The sequence below is a fragment of the Impatiens glandulifera genome, chromosome 5 (assembly GCF_907164915.1).
Source record: "Impatiens glandulifera chromosome 5, dImpGla2.1, whole genome shotgun sequence".
In the NCBI taxonomy this organism is placed as follows: Eukaryota; Viridiplantae; Streptophyta; class Magnoliopsida; order Ericales; family Balsaminaceae; genus Impatiens; species Impatiens glandulifera.
The window spans coordinates 27,926,099-27,945,590 of NC_061866.1; the positions used below are offsets into that span (position 1 = coordinate 27,926,099).

The 19,492-nt window shown below is 39.3% G+C and overlaps 1 protein-coding gene across 1 annotated transcript; it reads left to right on the plus strand.

Moving 5' to 3' along the window:
• The first annotated feature begins 5,814 nt into the window (after window positions 1-5,814).
• LOC124939167 (myosin heavy chain, fast skeletal muscle-like) lies at window positions 5,815-8,779 on the plus strand. Its single transcript, XM_047479674.1, has 3 exons — window positions 5,815-6,885; window positions 7,646-7,715; window positions 8,559-8,779. The coding sequence occupies exons 1-3, from the start codon at window positions 5,815-5,817 to the stop codon at window positions 8,777-8,779; spliced, it is 1,362 nt and encodes a 453-aa protein (XP_047335630.1).
• Window positions 8,780-19,492: the final 10,713 nt, after the last annotated feature.

A 19,492-nucleotide genomic window follows, 5' to 3' on the forward strand; every position in this document is an offset into this window, starting at 1 on the left:
ATGAGATCTCTTCAATCTTCTTTTCAAAATCATTTGACTCTTCACCTTTAGACATATTTGGTTTGTTTACATCTGATGAATATTTAGTTTCATTTATGGATTCTGCTAGCTTTCTGTACTCGATGACCATGTCATCTAGTGCAGCTACCAGTTGTTCCCTTGAAAACTTTTCTGAAGAGAAATCAAATACCTCAGTCTCATGAGTTCTTTCTTCATCTTCTCTTGCCATGAAGCCAGCCACCTCTTCTTCATCACTTTCACTGGATGAAAAGTAAGAGCCACGGCTGCTTCCTCTGTTCTTTCCGTCACCAGCCATAAGTGCCTTTAGCTCTTTTCCATCATCATTGACATCTTCACGCTTCGGCTTCCGGCATTCCTATGCATAATGACCTTTAATACCATAGTTAAAACAAGTAACATTAGATTTAGATTTTCTATTATCATTAGAATTCGAAGAGTTTGAGTTAGAGTTGCTCTTCTTCATGAAGTCGCCAAACTTCTTCACAAAAAGAGACATGGCATCGCTGCTCAGCTGCTCAGCTTCCATGTTCACGTCCGGAGCGGTTGGTGGCTCTTCAGAAGTCACCAGCGCCTTGGCAATGATAACGGACGTGGGTTGATTTTCTTCCATCCTACAGTTCAGCTCGAACTCATAGGCCTTGAGGTCAGCAAAGAGATCAAAGAGAGAGATCTTATTAAGATCTTTGGATTCTCTCATCGCCATAGTCTTTATGTCCCATTCTATTGGAAGAGCACGTATGACCTTGATAGCAAGATCCCGGTTACTATAGGTCTTGCCTAGGATAGACAGAGATGAGACGATCTTGCTGAAGTCGGTCTATGGTATCCAAAGGACTCATCCTTTAACCTCACAAGTTACTCAGATGCAGACTATGCAGGTTGCAAAGTTGACAGAAAAAGTACCAGTGGAACATGCCAATTCCTAGATGATCGGCTTGTTTCATGGCACAACAAGAAACAGACATCGGTTGCGACATCAGCCGCAGAAGCTGAATATCTGGCAGCCGGAAGTTGCTGTTCACAACTTTTGTGGATCCAACAACAACTGAAGGATTTCGGTATCACCGCCAAAGAGTCCCCAATATTATGTGATAACACAAGTGCCATAGCAATTACATACAATCCGGTTCTACATTCTAGAACCAAGCACATCGACATAAGGCATCCCTTCATCCGGGAACATGTCATGTTGAAGCATATCCGGCTGGAATACGTATCAATAGAACAACAAGTAGCCGATATCTTCACAAAGACCCTGCAGGAAGCTAAGTTTTCTCACTTCAGAAACATACTCGTCTTAACCGATATTAATCAGTTCATCTCTTAAAAATGTCTAAAGGGAAAAACGGTTCGGACAGACAAAACTAATAGTTCTTCCTAAATTGTCGGAATCCGAATTCACCAAGGTACATATTGAAGAACCGCTTTGTCTATCAGTTACAGTAAACCGACCGGTTACTTAGTGCTTACACTAATTAACCGCATCGGGACCAATGACTGAAAACCGACCGGTTTGGAAATAATGTATTCCGGACTATTTGGTCTCCGAACAAAAGTGGAATAATTATCTGTGTTTAGATTTATCTGTTCTGAAAAGATACCTTTTCAAAGCAAAATGGTCATACCTCAAAAGACGTGAAGATATGATATCTTTCACTGTCCAGGCCTATGACTCACATCCTAGGCTGTAGACATGCTTATTTCATGCAATATGTTTTATCCTATGATCAATAGAATACATCAACTGTCACCCACTGGATAATACTATCATCCCTCTACTAATATATAACTTAGGCAAACATCAGCCAAAATATTCACAAGTATCAACTTATCCTCTCACTAAGACAAAAATGTCTCAATTTCCAAACATTCTCCAAGTCGATTTTGACTCTGCTCAAAGTACAGAGCATTATGAAATCTTCAAAATGATCAAGTCACTTGAAGATACCGGTCTAAAATCCTTTCTAGATGACAAACATGTCATTTTCCCTGAAACCGTCCTGGAGTTTTTCTATAACGCTAGGGTTTTCCGGGGTACCCCTCATTTCGACACCCTCATTCAATCTAGGGTCGGAGGGACCGTGTTTCATTTTTCGGGAAGTGACTTCGCCAGATGCTTCGATCTTCCGAAGCAAGGGATCACTGATTTGAACGTCCCGGCCGGACTAAAAGCTGAAATTTCCTTGAGCTTCTCTCGGTCTAATCATCCGGTCAGTGACCACAGTGCTAGGTCATCACTGAGGGCTGAATACCAGCTTCTCAATGATATCATCGGTAGGGGCATTCTAGGTAAGGATGTGACCAACACCTACTGTGCTACAGTTTTCAATATGATGACCGCTATCACAACAGATACGCCTGTCAACTGGTCCAAAGTGTTAATTGATGTCCTGATCTGGATGATCAGCATTCGCCAAACCGGCCTCATCCCCCAGATCAGCTGCCTACTCATGGAACTCGGGATTCCACTCTGTCCCGGCGAAAGACTGAATCAGGACCAAGTCATAACCAAGGAAGTTGCCGACTCATTCTATGAGCGGTTCAAGAAGGCCTGGAAAAGGAAGAACTGACACCTCAACTCCTCCGACAATTAAGTCACTCCTTCCTACAACCGGTCATTTTTCTGTACGCACCGGTTGTATCATTATCCCACTTCATTATGACCATTTCGGTTTAATCTATGTCTCTTTCGGCTTCTTGTATTTCACTCTCATTAATGAAAAGTAATTTTTAATTTCCAACTACATGGGAAATTACACAAACTTAGTTACTTTCTAACTAGATTCTCCACCTCGAGCTCCGCAACCGGTCAAAAGTAACCCCTTCCCAAGGAGTTTTGGAAACATAAATATTCCCTTCATAAATAAGACAAACTTAAATTTCAGCATTAAATGCCCCTATTTTCCCTCCAATCTCAAATCTATATAAGGAACCCCATCTTATCAATTCAACATACCTCAAAACAAATCAGAACTTCTTAAACTCTCTCTCTCTCTTGGAAAAATTTGAAAGAATGTCGAACCGCACACTAAGAAATTATCTATGCATCGACTTCAACTCCGTCCTCACGATTGAGGATATTGAAGTAAAGGAACTCCTCTTTGAATCCCTAATCGACATCGGCCTTCAGGATTTTCTCGAAGAAGCCGGACCCGTCTTCATTCCAGAGGTAATGGAATTCTTCAAAAATGCAATCATATCCGGTGATTCCATTATTTCCATGGTGAAAAATCACCATTATGTTCTTCGCGAAAGCGAATTCTCCCGGATGTTCAGACTGCCCACTGAAGGGTTCTCTAATTTCTCATCCCGGGTGGGAAGTGCAGCGGTTGACTATGCAGAATTTTTTTTCGGAACTGAAGTACCGGTGGAGAACCACGATTTGAAAACCCGCCTCGCCCATCAAATCCAACTCCTTCACGATATCGTCAATCGATCCATTATCTATCAATCTCCGAATCAACACTATTCAAAGAAACTCTTCGACATGATGACCTACATCATCAGCAACACCCCCATCAACTGGTCATCGATCATCTTCAATAACCTAAAGACAATGGTTGAGACACAGAAAGGTTTCGGGTATGCTCCTCACATTAGTAGGTTCCTTCGTACACACAATCAACATCTTGGACCGGGTACCCCGGTGTGCTTCTCAAGTGTCCTCCACAAGGAAATGGTAGTGGACAGACTCTCTAGAATGGTAGTTACATAAGTCTGTTCCTTTATGTACTGTAAACCGATTCTGTATCGGTATCTGCTATGTCATTCCTTTTTAATGAAATGATCACTTAAATCAATGTGCTCAAAATTTGGTAAAGTCAAAAATTGGGTTCGGAATTGTGAAATTAAAAATCGGTCTAAAAGTTCAACCGGTTAAACATAATCCGAGTCATCTCCGATAAATAACTGTCTCATATATAGAACGGTTACATTGAATAACTGCCTCTTCATCGGTTAAATAACAACGTCATTTAACAATCGGTTACAAGAACAAACCGCTTCATCGTCGGTTAAATAACCGCATCAAAAGCCCGCTCAAACTTCCCGCCTATCATTTGCCGCCCAAAGCATTTTGGAGGGAAAATTCCCGCCCAAACTTGACGCGACAGTTCGCGGCGGTTGAAATCCCAACCCGCGACTATAAATAGGGTCCTTAGCCATTATATTTCATTCTCACGCGAAACGACATTCTCTCTCTAGCTCTCAAATCTTTCAAAAACTCTAAATCCTTCGATCTTTCAATCTCTTAAACCTACAATGGGTCGTGAATCTGTGCTCTTCACCCACATCATCCAGGTCGACATCGATGAAGTTCGAGTAAATAGACCGGCGGAAGCAAAACGGGTGTTAACCCAGATCTCCGAGTCCAGTCTCGAACATTTCTTGAACGGACCTTTCGTCTTATATTAAGAGGCGGTTACCAAGTTCTTTCAAACCGCCGTTCTCAGCGAAGGGACGATAACGGCAACCATAGGCGGACAACCGTTCAACCTCACCATGGAATCGATTGTTGAGGTCCTTCATCTGCCAACCGAGGGGAGTGACTTCTCGGTGTTTATAGAAGAGGAAGCATTCCAAGCGGTTTGCTGGGATATTTCGGATACTGAGGTTCCAATAGCGGTATCCGGTAAGAAAACATCACTCAAGCCGAAACTCAGACCGCTATGTGAAATCTTATCTAAGTCGGTTCAGGCACGGGGAGGCAACTATGATAGCCTCACCCGAATGAAGATTGATATGATTGTCGGTTTAGTCAACGGTACCAAAATTAACTGGGCGAAGGTAATATTTTCTAACTTATGTGAGATGGTAGATCCGTCATCCAAACGGTCATGGGGATACGCCGTCCCACTAGGCAAGCTGATGCGTCATTTCAACACTAACAACGGCCCCGATGTTTTTCTTCCGCCTAGCAAAGTTATAAAATCATATCAATTTCTTAAACCGGAGGACAAACAAGGCAAAAAGAAGGCCTCCGGTTTTACAAGCGGCCGAAAGAAGAGACAGGCTAGAAAGAAAACGGCTCCGGCCAAAGAAAAATCCGGAAGCAAGGCGGATAAGAAACCGACTGGATCGGCTAATCCGCAGTCCGACACGCTTAAAACAGAAAATTCGGCATCCAGCTCTGGCCGAACCGCCTCACACCACACCGGAGAAAATCGGACTAGCAAGGGGAAAGAGCCGGTAGTCGAGGAACAATCGGCAAGAACTGACGATGATGAAACCGGTCCGACTGGGCAAACAGATACCTCAGACGAACACATCTGGCAAACGGGCGAGGACCTCGTCAACCGAATCATGAATGAAATTCACGAGAAGGCTCACGCGGAAACCGACGTCTACTATCAATGGGCCCTGAATCGACAAAAAATATTCTACAACAACATGCTACTGGACCTCTTGGATGACCGAAAATTTGAAACACTGGTTGAGATGGAAGTAAAAGTAATCAACCTAACAAAAGCTCAAAGCGTCTTGACCGCTCTTCGACGAAGTAGGATGGTTGAACCGCATGCTCGGTTACTGGGGCTCACCGAACACATCCAACGTCTTCAAGGAAAGAATATCCCAGGGACAGCGGACTCTCAACTTGAGCTCTTGGTGTTGGACATGCTAGCAGTCAAAGAAAAGGAACTGTCCGAGGAGATGGCACAGTTGGAAGCGGAGCCCGAGCACTAGGAGGCGTCGCACTTCTCCAGATCCTCACCTAAGGATGATGGCGGTCCGAATCCGACCGAAGACGAACATTTCTCTCCTCCACCGGAACAGAAAATTAACAACACCGAACTCATGACGGGTACACCGCCCACCGATCAACAAGTCTCTCTTCAAACCGGGGATTCGGTATCGGCTGTAACAGAAGATAGGGTAAACGACCTTATCGAGGAATTCGTCAATGCCGCGATTCTGCCGTGGCAAAAGAAGATAAAAGAAACCGCGACTAGATCCATCGAGATGATTGAGTCTACAAATAAAGAGCTACAAACCGCGGTCGGACGGATCACGTCCGTTGAGGACAAATACAACATGACCGACCTTCTGTATAGTGACAATACTAACAGAACTAAGGCATTGGAGGCCGTCACTAAGAAGTTGGAAGCCGACCTCGCTCTTACAAGACAAAAGGTCAGTATGACAGAACTAAACCAATTATCAACCGATCAAAAGCTAAAAAAGATCGATGGGGATCTGGCTCAATCCGGTGTCCAGGCCGGTTCTACACTTGAGAGAGTGGCAATGCTCGAAGAGAAGCATGCCAAGACCGAGGTTGATCTAAAGGCGGTCAACGAACAGTTGGCGGAAATGATAGCGGCAAAGCTGGCTGCCGATAAGGCACTTGAAGAAGCAAATGAGCTCGCGGCTCAAAAGATTCAAGATGCATTGGACGAGCAAACCCGACTTCAAAAGGAAACGGCGGAGGAAGATGCGAACCTGGCCGGACATTTGGAAACATTAGAAAACATTGCACCGACGGTAGCGGTTCAGCAAAATGAAGATGCGGCTCGACTAATCGTCCAACAGTCACCATACAATGAGTTCGTCGAGGCTCACAAGAAGTCCAAAGCGGTTTCTTCCCCATCCGGTCCGGTTACAAGAAAGAGAAAGAATTCTTCCAAGAGGGCGGCAATCTCAAAATTAATAGACGGAGTTACTGAAACGGTTGTTGATCCTCAAATCAACCCGGTTTTACAAGCCGATGAAGAACTTGAGGAAGAGAAAGAATCCATACCACTAAACAAAAGACCGCGAGGTCTTGACGCGATTCCAATCAGATCATTTGTTCCACCGGCTTCCCCCTTCACCGGTACTTCAGGCGGTCAAGGATCATCCTCCAGGCCTGTTCCAGCGGTCAAGGGAAAGGCAACTGATGAAATGCTGGACAAATACTTGCCGCCCAAGAAGAAGAAATAGGGGCTTTCTTTACCTATACTATTACCTATGTTTACCTTAGTATAATTTCATATATATATATATCAAGTATTTTTGGAAACCGGCCTACATTTCAATCCTTACATGGTTTTGAATATTTTAAGTAAAATAATCAAAAAGGGAGAAATTGATAAAGATAAAAATCATAAAATTGATAAAGATAAAAAAAATAAAAAAAAAATAAAAAAAATAAAAATAAATTTATAAAACTTGAAAATTTTTCTCAACTTTTTCGAAAAAAATTTCTAAGTCATTTTCCAAAAATCTGGCCAAATAAACCTTTAAAACAACCGGCCTACATTTCAATCCTTACATGGTTTTGAATATTTTAAGTAAAATAATCAAAAAGGGAGAAATTGTTAGATAAAATTAGATCGGTTAAATAAAACTTAACAAAAACAAATTTCCTGGGCAGGAACGGTTAAAGAACTCAACCGGTTAAGTAATTCAACCGGTCAAGCAATACAACCGGCCAAGAACCTAACCGATCAAGAAGAATGGACCGGTCAAATCAGAAGGCCAAAATCGTTGGACATTCGGTAAATCTGAAGTTATGAAAAACCGGGAGTCATTCGGTTAACATAAACAAACGACTAGTACAAATAGATACTTTGAGTATCTGTTGAGGATGATACCGAAGGAACAGACTTTAGTATTGCCATATTCATACAAGTTTGAAGACAATCTACAGGCTGCAGAAGATCATCCGACAAGATCTTTCCACTCCGGGATAAATCAGAGACGCAATCCTCCAGATGCAGGCAACTGTCCAACCGACAGTTGCCATATTAAGTAAAAGACAAACCTAGCCGGTTTGACCTATACACTAGAAGCCTAGACCGCCAGGTCTAAATCACTGAACTTCTACTCAACCAATTAGAATCAAGGAGATGCAATGTGACCGTTGGCACATTTCACCTATAAAAGAAGGAGCTGAAGAGGAGTAAATGTAGTTCCAAGAGTTTTCAACAACCCATGTTCTGATCTTTACGGTTACCAGCTCTACCAACGACAAGCTCTAAGAATCATTGATTGCAAGTTTATCTCTCTACAAGATTTAGAGCTTAAGTGTTTATTTTAAGTGTGATTACAATTTCGGTGAGAATTGTACGAGTGTTTATCGAGTAGAAAATAAGTCTCGATCGGATTGTGTTTGTGTATTCCTTAGTGAATATCCCTGTTGCGGTTTCGAGAGGAAGGGGTGACGTAGGAGTTTATCTCCGAACATCCATAAAAACCTGTCTTGTTATTTTCTTTCTACCGGTCTTACATTCTAACCGATTCTACCTAAACTAACTTACTAAGTCCCAAAACCGACCCACCCAACTCCAAACTGACCTTGTTCAAATCCGGTTCTACTCATCCTGTGTGTGCTGCTTCAACCTGAAACAAACCACTTCCGCACTTGAACTCGGTTCAAGGGTTTGTGACAGTTTGTGTAATATTGAAACCTGGTGTTAATCTCTAACCGGATTAAATACCAATCCTTGAGTGCAAACCGGTCAGACCCCGGTCCACCAGCCGCGACCTAGATCCTAACAATAATGATACAGATGAGCTAGATGTTGCTCTACTAATTGAATTTGGGAATCTGTCTGCTGAAGAAAGACGTCTTTTGGCTCAACACGTTCAAGAGAATCCTCTCTTAGAAGAAGAAGAGGTGATTGTTCAAGAGCCCAAACAAGCTCTTCCAACTCATGAAGAAGAAGTTGTTGAAGAAGAAGTTATTGAGGAGTCTGGTCAAGCTCCTAATGATGAAGAAGCTATGAAATCCCCTGTTGTAAGATCAGAGGAAGCCCAAGAGAAGGAGGTTGAAGTGACTTAGCCAGAAATCATCAGATCTGAAGAGGAACCATACAAAGATAAAGATGTTGAAGAAGAAAGTTCCTCATCTGAAGAGGAACATAATCAAATTGCTAGGCCCCTTCCATTTCCTGAGATAATTGCGGGTAGTGTTCACTTGTAGAAAAAGAGGTATCAATAAGGGCGAAAACCGTTACTGAAAGAATCAAAAGTCGTTACTGATAATTATCTGTAACGGAAAATAAAACCGTTACCATTCGTTACAGACACACTCGTCACAAAATCTTCTCATGTATCAGTAACGGCTTTTGAAAGCCGTTACTGATAGTCATGGAACGACAGTAACGGTACTAGCCGAGGTAAAACCGTGACTGAAACTTCTCAGGTATCTGTAACGGTTTTCGAAAACCATTACTGATAGTTGTTGGACAACAGTAATGGTACTAGCCGTGTTAAAACTGTTACTGTTTTTCAATGACTACCAGTAACGACTTTCGAAAACCGTTACTGATACCTAAGAAGTTTCAGTCACGGTTTTTGTTTTGTTAAACCGTTACAGAGCAAATTGCGGTAACGGTTTTTTAATGCATAAAACCGTTACTAAATAATAATCGTTTATATATATATATATTTCATATTCATTTGTACATATATAAACCAATAACCAAAACCACAATCATCAATAACCAAAACCACAATCATCAATAACCAAAACCACAATTAACAATAACCAAAACAATCATCAATAACCAAAAACCACAATCATCATTTCAAAACAACAATCATCCACAAACTACAATCATATCTTAAATCCATAAAAACCATTAATTAACGTACTTCAAATAACACACATACATTTCAAAAACTATCTAAACCTTCAACTAACCAGAATTCAAGTGAGAGGGGCCTCATCACTAGTCGAATTAGGGGCATCATCTCTAGTGGGAGGGGCATGTGGACGTGGAGGGAGAGCACCGGGAATCATGGATAATAAGAAGTTCATCGTCTCCCTCATCTCAAGCATCTCATCCCGCATTCTATCACGCTCTACAAATGATTGTTGTCTCTCTTTGAGGTTCTTCGCGCTCCATTTGACGCTGCCTTTGTGCTTCCTCACGCTCCATTTGACGCTCGAGTAATGCTTCTTCGCGCTCTCTCCGTGACTGAAGTTTCTCCGCTTCACGCTCCTCTCGCATTCTTTGCATCTCTTCAAGTAAAACTCGGTTTTCTTCACATAAATGTTGCGTGTCACTGCGCGGTGTGCTAGAACCCCCACGAGCATCTGCTCTAAAACATATAGGTGTGACACCTAAGCCCATACCCACGACTCGCCCATGTCCCTGAGACCCAAACGCATACTCAGCCAAATGTAGGTCATTCCTAGTCGGGTCTTCTTTTAAAGAAGTTCGCAAGGTAGTCTACAAACACAAATTACATTTAATTACATACATAAAATAAATGAAACTAATAAACACGACTTACCACTTTTTCTTGAATAATAGGGGGAACCTCCGGATTTTGATCTTGCAGAGTTGGTTTCTTTGTATGAGTGTGGAGAAATAATTCCGCAAAATTAGGCAAGGTACCGGTAGTCTTCTCTTGTATAAATTTAATAATTGATAAAAACGTAATAACATTATAAACTTTGTTATTCAATGATAAACGAACCATTTTCTTCTCCACTTGCGAAAATGAGATACTGCCCGCATGATTCTTGTACACAAGACGCGACCTATTTTGCGCATTCACATTACTTGTTTTCTGCAAATAAGAAAACATTTGTGTTTAATGAATGATTAATGTAAGAGCTCTTTATAAAAACTTTAACTTACCTTGAACTCCGGAGTGAGAAAGCGACGATTAAGAAGATAATGCCAATCACTTAGTTCGATCTCGGGAGGGAAATTTGCCCTAATCGCTTCCTCGTTACCTTCACGAGCTTTAATGTACAAGGTGTTCCAATGACATCTTCATCTATCTCATAATTTGTTTGCTTGAAATAAACTTTGTCGGCGATAGTTGTTGATGTCCTCCCCCACAGCCACGAAAGGATCCTAAATAGTCAACATTAAAATACGATTATAGGTTGTGATGAATACATAAAAATTAATAATATAAAAAGTTATCGTGATAGCCATCCATATGTGATCTAGCTGAGTAGAGCTCAGGTCCGACCAACGCAAAGTCCTGTGAGGTAGTGCATTGGAGTCTCGAATGACACTCCCAATATGCCTCGACCACGCTGTCCTATTATCGCACATTGGTTTACCATCTATCGGGTTAAATTGAAGAGTCATCTTTTGCTCCTCTTGCAATCTACCAACTGCTGTATTTTTGTTGTTGCCCCGTCTCCTCCTCGAAATAGATCCTAAAATTAAACACAAAATTATATAGGATCATAACAAAATACTTAAGCAAACACCAGTACCTCAATCTTGCTCCTCAGACGGGGGTTGTGTCTCATCATCATCATCGAGGTTAGTGTTTGGTACACTATCAACATTCATGACATCATCAAGGTCCAAATCAATTTCCTCGATAGAGTTAAGTAATTGCAAAGGATCTTCTGAATGCTCCTCGGTCCTTTGTACAAGGTCGTTTAGCGCGCTGCTTAAACTCTTACCTTGCATTCTTTTAGGTTCCATGATAGCTGCAAATATTGAATGTAATGTTTATAAGAAAAATTTACAAGTAACCCTTCATAGAAAATAATTCAACCTTAATTAGAGTAACGGAGATTTATTGGTGTCACAATTTTCCATTCAAGTCTTGATGCCATATCTGTAGAGTAAAAGACTTGTTGTGCTTGGCTTGCCATTATGAATGGTTCATTTAATTGAGTCTGTAGAATCCTGTTGATATTTATACTAACATAACCATACTTATAAACTTTAATGCCCCGATCTTTGTGATGAACATCAAACCATTTGCATTTGAAGAGAATCACTCGTCTTCCACAAAAGAATATCACTTCTATGATTTCATTGATCACTCCATAGTAGTTAATAGTCTCGGCCCCATTATTACCAACAACCAAAACCCCGCTATTTTGGGTGGTCAATCTCTCATCATGTTTTTCAGTGTTAAACTTGTATCCATTTATTTTGTACGAGTTATATTTCTTTGCATACAATGTAGGCCCACGTCCTAAAATCTTAAGATTTGTTGTCCTATCGGATTGATCGGTTAATTGCTCCACCTATTAATTAGAAATTATTGTTAAACTAATTGTCATATACTAAAAAAATAAATTGTTGAGACGATTACTTACTCTTTCTTGGAAATATCTAACATATTGTTTATCCCAAGCTTCATTGGAAATATTAGGAGGGCATGATTGAACGAAATTGCTGCGCAATTGATAGATTAAATTATTACTTAAATCATACCTCATAATGAAATTAAGGGACTTACTTATAATATTCTTCAGCTTCACGAATTTTTTTTAAGATGTACCGATGAGCACGCTCACGGTCACCTAGTTAATATGTGTAGGCTGTGCCATTAGATAAGTCTTCCATAGCGATGAATATGGAAAATGTTGTACTTGTATTTATCGATTCATTTTCTCACTCTTGATCGTCCAAATATCGGGCACACATGCTCATAGTCTCATTCAAAAGGTAACTCTCGCTGATTGAACCTTCTGGAAAGTTCATGTTCCTAAGGTATTTCTTGAGTGTGCTCATATATTGTTCAACTGGATACATCTATCGATACTAAACCGGCCCTCCAAGACAAGCTTCAAAAGCTAAATGAACTGGCAAGTGCACCATTATATCAAAAAAAGAAGGTGGAAACATCTTCTCCAATTTACAAAGTGTCAAGAAAATGTTGTCATTTAATGTTTCCAATTGCCCGCGTTGTAAACTTTTTTGGCAAAGCAACCGAAAGAACCTTGCTAAATTCACCACAGCATCGTATGCATCATCGGGAAGTAGGCCATGTGTAGCTAGTAGAAGGAGATATTGTAATAAAATGTGACAATCGTGACTCTTCAATCCTAAAATTGTTTTCTCCTCCATGTTTACACACGCCCCAATATTTGAACAAAAACCGTCGGGCATTTTAATATCTTTCAAAAACTGGCATAAACGTTTCTTGTGTTCTGAGGACAATGCATAGGGGGCCGGCGAACACCGAAGAACACCATCAACTTCAACCGGATGTAAGGAATGTTTTATGTTCATTATAACCAAATCTTTCTTTGCTTTAATTCCATCATTGGTCTTTTCTTTGAAATTCATTAAAGTTCCCAACAAACTATCACATATATTCTTCTCAATATGCATTACATCCAAATTATGTCTCAACATCAAAGATTTCTAGTAAGGCAATTGAAAGAATATACTGAATTTGTTCCAATTATCACCTCGGGATTCATGTATAACTTTCGTTTTCTTAGGCGGGTACTTTGTCAAACAATTTTCCTTTAGATCTCGTGCCTGCCATTGAATTTCGGAACCCGATAATAATATAGTAGGACCTCTATGCTCAGTATGCCCATCAAACGTATCGGTCTCTTTGCGCCATCGATGATTAGACGAGAGGAATCGTCGATGATTCATGTAACACTCCTTCTGGCAATTTGTTAACCTCAAAGACGCAGTGTTCTAATTACAAGACGGACATGCCAATTTCCCTTTTGTACTCCATCCAGACAAATTTGCATATGCCGGGAAATTATTAATAGTTCACATAAGAGTTGCCCGTAAATTAAAATATTGTTTTCTTCTTGCATCGTATGTCTTCACACCAGTATTCCACAATTCCGTCAACTCTTCAATAAGTGGCTAAAGAAATACGTCAATACAATCTCCGGGACTTTTTGGTCCTGGAATGAGCATTGAAAGAAGAAAATTGTTTTTGTCCATACATGTGGTAGGAGAGACGTTGCAAGGAATGAGAATAATTGGCCAAATGTTGTATGATGTTTTTCCGCTAGCAAAATGTTGAAAACCATCATTTGCCAAACCAAGTCGCACATTTCGAGGTTCTGTTGAGAAATTTGGGTACAAGTTATCAAAGAACTTCCATGTCATTGAATTAGCAGGATGCCTCAACATCATCTTCGGGATTGTTATCTTTATGCCAAGTCATGTGTGGAGCAGTTTTGAAACACATGTATATTCTTTGCAACCTCGGTTTTAATGGAAAATAGCGCAGCGACTTATTGAGTATATACTTACCATTCACCTTCGTTCGAATTGCACCATTAGATTTATTGACATTCCACCTAGAAAGCCCACAAACTTTACATTTCTGCAAATCCTTATCCTCTTTACGAAAAAGCATGCAATCATTCTTACACGCGTCAATTGTTTCGTACGATAGGATCATGTCTTTAATGAATTTCTTGCACTCATAATACGAATTCGGTAGTTGATTATGAATTGTCAGTATTTCCTCCTTCAATAAACTCAATAATAAATCAAATGACGTGTTTGTCCACTGACCTACATTCTTTATGTGAAGAAGTTTAAGAAGAGTTGAGGCTTTGGAAATGCGAGAACCTTCATACAAAGGTAGTTTTGAATCGTCCAACAATTTGTAAAACATCTTAGCATCATCAACGAGATGCTCATTTTCACTTGGATGTTCATTATGATTGTTGACATTAGGATACAAATCAGCAATAATATCTTCCATTAGATGATCCTCAACAATAATATCTTCCATTAGATGATCCTCACAAACTTCAACAGGTTCGTCATCCATGATATTAGTATCGTTATTTGTTGGTACATTGATCGGTTCGTCTTCAATTTCATCATCTGATTCATTTTCCTCCACATTCTCAGTAACAACATAATTCTGAATACAATCATATGGGATCTAACCACACTTTTATTCTCATATACTCGATTTTCACACCTTACATAAGGACATGCAATCGATGATCTACCCGTAGACCTTTCAGCAAATTCTAAGAATTTGTCAACCCCCTCATTATATTTAGGATCGGTACGAAGTATAGTCATCCATGTTTTGTCTGGGATTTCCATCTAACCTAACATACAAATTAATAATCCAACAACTTAACATCAATAATCAAACATACAAATCATTTATTAATCTAATAATCCAAAATGCAATAATATAACATACAAATAATCTAACTTAATCTACCAATCCAATAATCTAACATACAATTAATCTAATAATCCAAACATGCAATAATCTAACATACATATAATCTAACTTAATCTACCAATCCAATAATCTAACATATAAATAATCTAATAATCCAAACATGCAATAATCTAACATACAAATAATATAACTTAATCTACCAATCCAATAATCTAACATTCAAATAATTTACCTAAATCTAACATCAAATAATCTAACTTAGCATTCAATATTATGTAACCTAACATACAAATTTTCCACTAACCTAACATCAATAATCTACTAACAATCTAACAATCTAACATTGATTGTAAATAAGAACTAACCTGGATTTTAAAGTGCAAACTATAATCCGCGGCAGCAAAGACAAAGGCAAATTCAAACCCCGATAGAATTGAAATTAATGCAACATGATTCAACAGTTTAAACGCAAAAGGTGATAATGAAAACTTGATTCAACAGTTCAACATATATAAGAAGTAACATGATTGAATACCTGATTATACCGTTCAAACGACAGTGAAGAACGAATTCAACAGTTCAAATGGGGAAATTCAGAATTTCTGCAAACCAAAAATTAGATTATGTTGACAGGAGGTCAAACCCTAAACCAAAATCAAAATCATCTAAGTGTTGTTTGCATCTAAAGCATCTTCTGTATATACCATACCAATCAAGAATTCTGTACATAATTCAGACATGCAAAACAACTATTCAACTCAGGAAGGCTGGAAAAGTGATAGTTAGTGAATCAAACATAATATAGCTGCTGAGCATTTCAAATAGAACTCCAGTATGTCTAGGTTTACCAAAAAAACTAAACAAATACAAATGATTGAATGAAAGATCCAAAGTAATATATAAATTAACGATCCAAACATTACTTCAATCAATGTTCCTAATACTACATTACTTCAATAATTGTTCCTAATGTTCCTAATCCAAAATAGAACCAAAATAAAATGGGCGGAGGGAGAAGAGAGTTTAGCCTGATCGATCGAAGAAGAATAGAGGATCCCTGACTAGTTCGATGATCGGCGGGTGGCAGGGAATAGAGGATCGATGATCGTCGGAGAGAAGATGATCGGCGGAGGAAGAAAAGAGAGAAGAAAACTTACTTGGCGGCAACATCGACTTCAACAGACGGGCGGCGACGGCGACTTCAACAGACGGGCGGCGATTTCAACGGTCGGCTTCAACACACGGACTTCAACAGATGATCGGAAAGAAGAGGAGAAAGCGCGGAGGAAGAAAAGAAAAGAAAGAAAAGAAAGAAAAGAAAGAGGGAATTGTTCGCTGGTTTATTACAGACTATCTGTAACGGTTATTGAGAAAACCGTTACAGATATCCAACTGTCTTTTCATCTTCCTTTCCAATATCGGTAACAGTTATTGAGAAAATCGTTACAGATAATACATTAGTAACGACTTTAGAAAAAAACCATTACTGGTGACTTTTTCTAGAAAACGTTAACTAAAGTAGTATCTATAACGGTTTTTTATAAAACCGTTACAGATAGTGGAAGGAAAGATGAAAAGTCGGCTTAATATCTGTAACGAATATTGAGAAAATCGTTACAGATAAAACATTAATAACGACTTTAGAAGAGAACCGTTACTGATGACTTTTTCCAAAAACGTTAACTAGAGCAGTATCTGTAACTGTTTTTTGATAAAACCGTTAACAGATAGTGGAAGGAAAGATGAAAAGTCGGCTTAATATCTGTAATGGTTTCCCTTAAAACCGTTACTAATGCCCTTTTCCAAAAACGTTAACTGAAGCCATATCTGTAACGGTTATTGACAAAACCATTACAGATAGTGGAAGGAAAGATGAAAAGACGGCTTAATATCTGTAACGGTTATTAAAAACCGTTACAGTTAATACATTAGTAACGGCTTTAGAAGAAAACCGTTACTGACGACCTTTCCAAAATCTATAAAATGTTGCAATATCAGTAACGGCTTTCGAAAGCCGTTACTAATACCCTTAATTCGAAAAATAGAATTTAAGCTGCTATTATCTGTAACGGTGATTCTTTATATCCGTTACTGTAACTTTTTATCAGTAACGGCTACCGTTACTGATGTTCTTATAACAGTAACGGTTTAGTATAACCGTTACTGATGAAAAGTATTAGTAAGAATGTTCGAGCGTCGTTACTAGTAGTCGTTATAGAAGACCTTTTTTCTACTAGTGGTTCATGAGAATATCAACAATCCTCTTCACTACAAGGGAGATCTGTATGAAAGATTTCAGAGGGCTGAAAGGGAATTAGTAGAAGAAGATTTGAATAAATCTGGTAATGTGTCTGAGAAGGAACAACCGGAGTAATCCATGCAGATTCATACCAATTTTGAACCTATTTAGAGCATGGCAGCAGAATCTCAAGAAGATTCATCTAATGAAGAATCTTCTGCTGACGGTATCAAGATTCTAAAGTCTATGACTTATGTGCTCTCCTCTCTTTAGAAGAACGTGGTATCTATGGGATCAAATATGATAAAGGCTTTGAACACCCAAAAAGAAGAGAGAAAAGAATTTGCTGATTTTTCAAATTTCTTAATGAATTGGATAATACTTTGAAGAAGAACACGTATGAGACTCACATCTCAAATTCAAACTTCTCCAAATTTGAAAAGAAGCTCTACATTCGTCAATATAAAATGATGGAGCTAGAAAAGCACATCAATGATGATCGTCATCGAGAGACTATGGAGGAACTCAATCTGGTGAAAAACCAGATGGTTGAAATTCAAGGATGTTTAAGAAGAAATGATGATGAACGACTGGAATTTGCTGACTCTATTGCAAGAAAATTTCAAGCAAAAGAGAATGCAAAAGCTTATGCCGAAAAAGATCAACCCCATTTCACCCAAGGTGAGTCAAGTAGAAGAATTGACGGTGTGTCAACCGACACTAGATCTAGACGAGCGCCAAGTAACGATGAAAATCCAAGGCCAACTAAAAGAGGCGGAGGACGAAGCGGTAGTGATCGTGGAGGCCGAAGCAGTGGTGGTGGTCGTGGTAGGCAATCTGGTTTTGATCAAAGAGGTCGTGCCAGTGGCGGTGATCGTGGTGGGAGATCAAGTGGAAGCGGTCGTGGTGGTCGCAGTATTCCTCCATTTCTAAATCTGTTAAGCGGTCAAGATATGAGCCCAACCGATCCTCGAGTAAAAAGGGAAGAACAATAATTTCTTATCTCTTACTCTGTTAAGTTTCTCAAACTATGTTTCTGTGATTATGTTCTGAATATTGGTTTCGAAAGTCTGTGAAGTTTGCTGTAAGTGAACAAAAGGTTATTTATATGATGAATGCGTATTTTATTATATATATATATGCAGGTCTTCAATTTCATCATCAAAAAGGAGGAAATTGTTGGGTCAAATTATTTTGACTTAGTGTTGAAATAGTTTGACGATTGGGATTTTGATGATGAAATAATTTATGCGTGTAATTGTTTTTGATGTAGGTGTATTAAAGAACAATTTGATTAGACTTGGTTCTAATGAGGCTCATTAGACCGATTTGGCATTAGATGAACAAAGTTAGACGTGCAGTCTAACTAGCGAAGTTAGATGTGTAGTCTAACTAAGCGGTGTTAGACGTGCAGTTTAACTAGAGGAATTAGAGGTGCAGTCTAACTCAGCGGAGTTAGACGTGCAGTTTAATAGACTCAGTAATTAGACGTGCAGTCTAATATATTTGGAATTAGACGTGCAGTCTAATTCGTGGAGTTAGACGTGCAGTCTAATATATTGGGAATTAGACGTGTAGTCTAACTCGTGGAGTTACACGTGCAGTCTAATAGATTTCGGAATTAGACGTGCAGTCTAATAGATTTCAGAATTAGACGTGCAGTCTAACTCAGCGGAGTTAGACGTGCAGTCTAATAGAACTCGTAATTAGACGTGCAGTATAACTCTTGGAGTTAGACATGCAGTCTAAAAGATTTCGAAATTAGACGTGCAGTCTAATAAATTTCGGAATTAGACGTGCAATCTAACTTAGTGGAGTTAGACGTGCAGTCTAATGGAACACGTAATTAGACGTGCAGTCTAATAGAACTCGTAATTAGACGTGCAGTCTAACTCGTAGAGTTAGACGTATAGTCTAATATACTCGGAATTAGACGTGTAGTTTAATATATTGTGAAAGTTAGATGTGTGGTCTAACTCCTTCAGATAAGTCTGAAGTAGAACCGGAATTCGACGTGCAGTCTAACGCAATGGAGTTAGACGTACAGTCTAATGGTTTGTGAAAGATTAGATGTGTAGTCTAATTGGTGAAAGTTAGACGTGTAGTCTAACTCCTTCAAATTAGTCTGAATTGATTGTAATTAGACGTAAGTCTAATCCCATTAGACCAGGCGGACTAATGGATTCTGCTCTTAGACGGGGACGTTTGAATTCATTAGATGAGGTCGTCTAACTGAAATACGTCTAATGCTATGCTTAAGCAGTATGCTTGAAGCTAGCAACCGCCTACCCATGTGCTATAGTTGTACTCTACTCCTGCTCCACTTTCTAGTGAACATTAGTTCGATAGCTATATGCAACCAACCAATGAATGCCACGTAAGAGAATTTCCCTCATATTACTT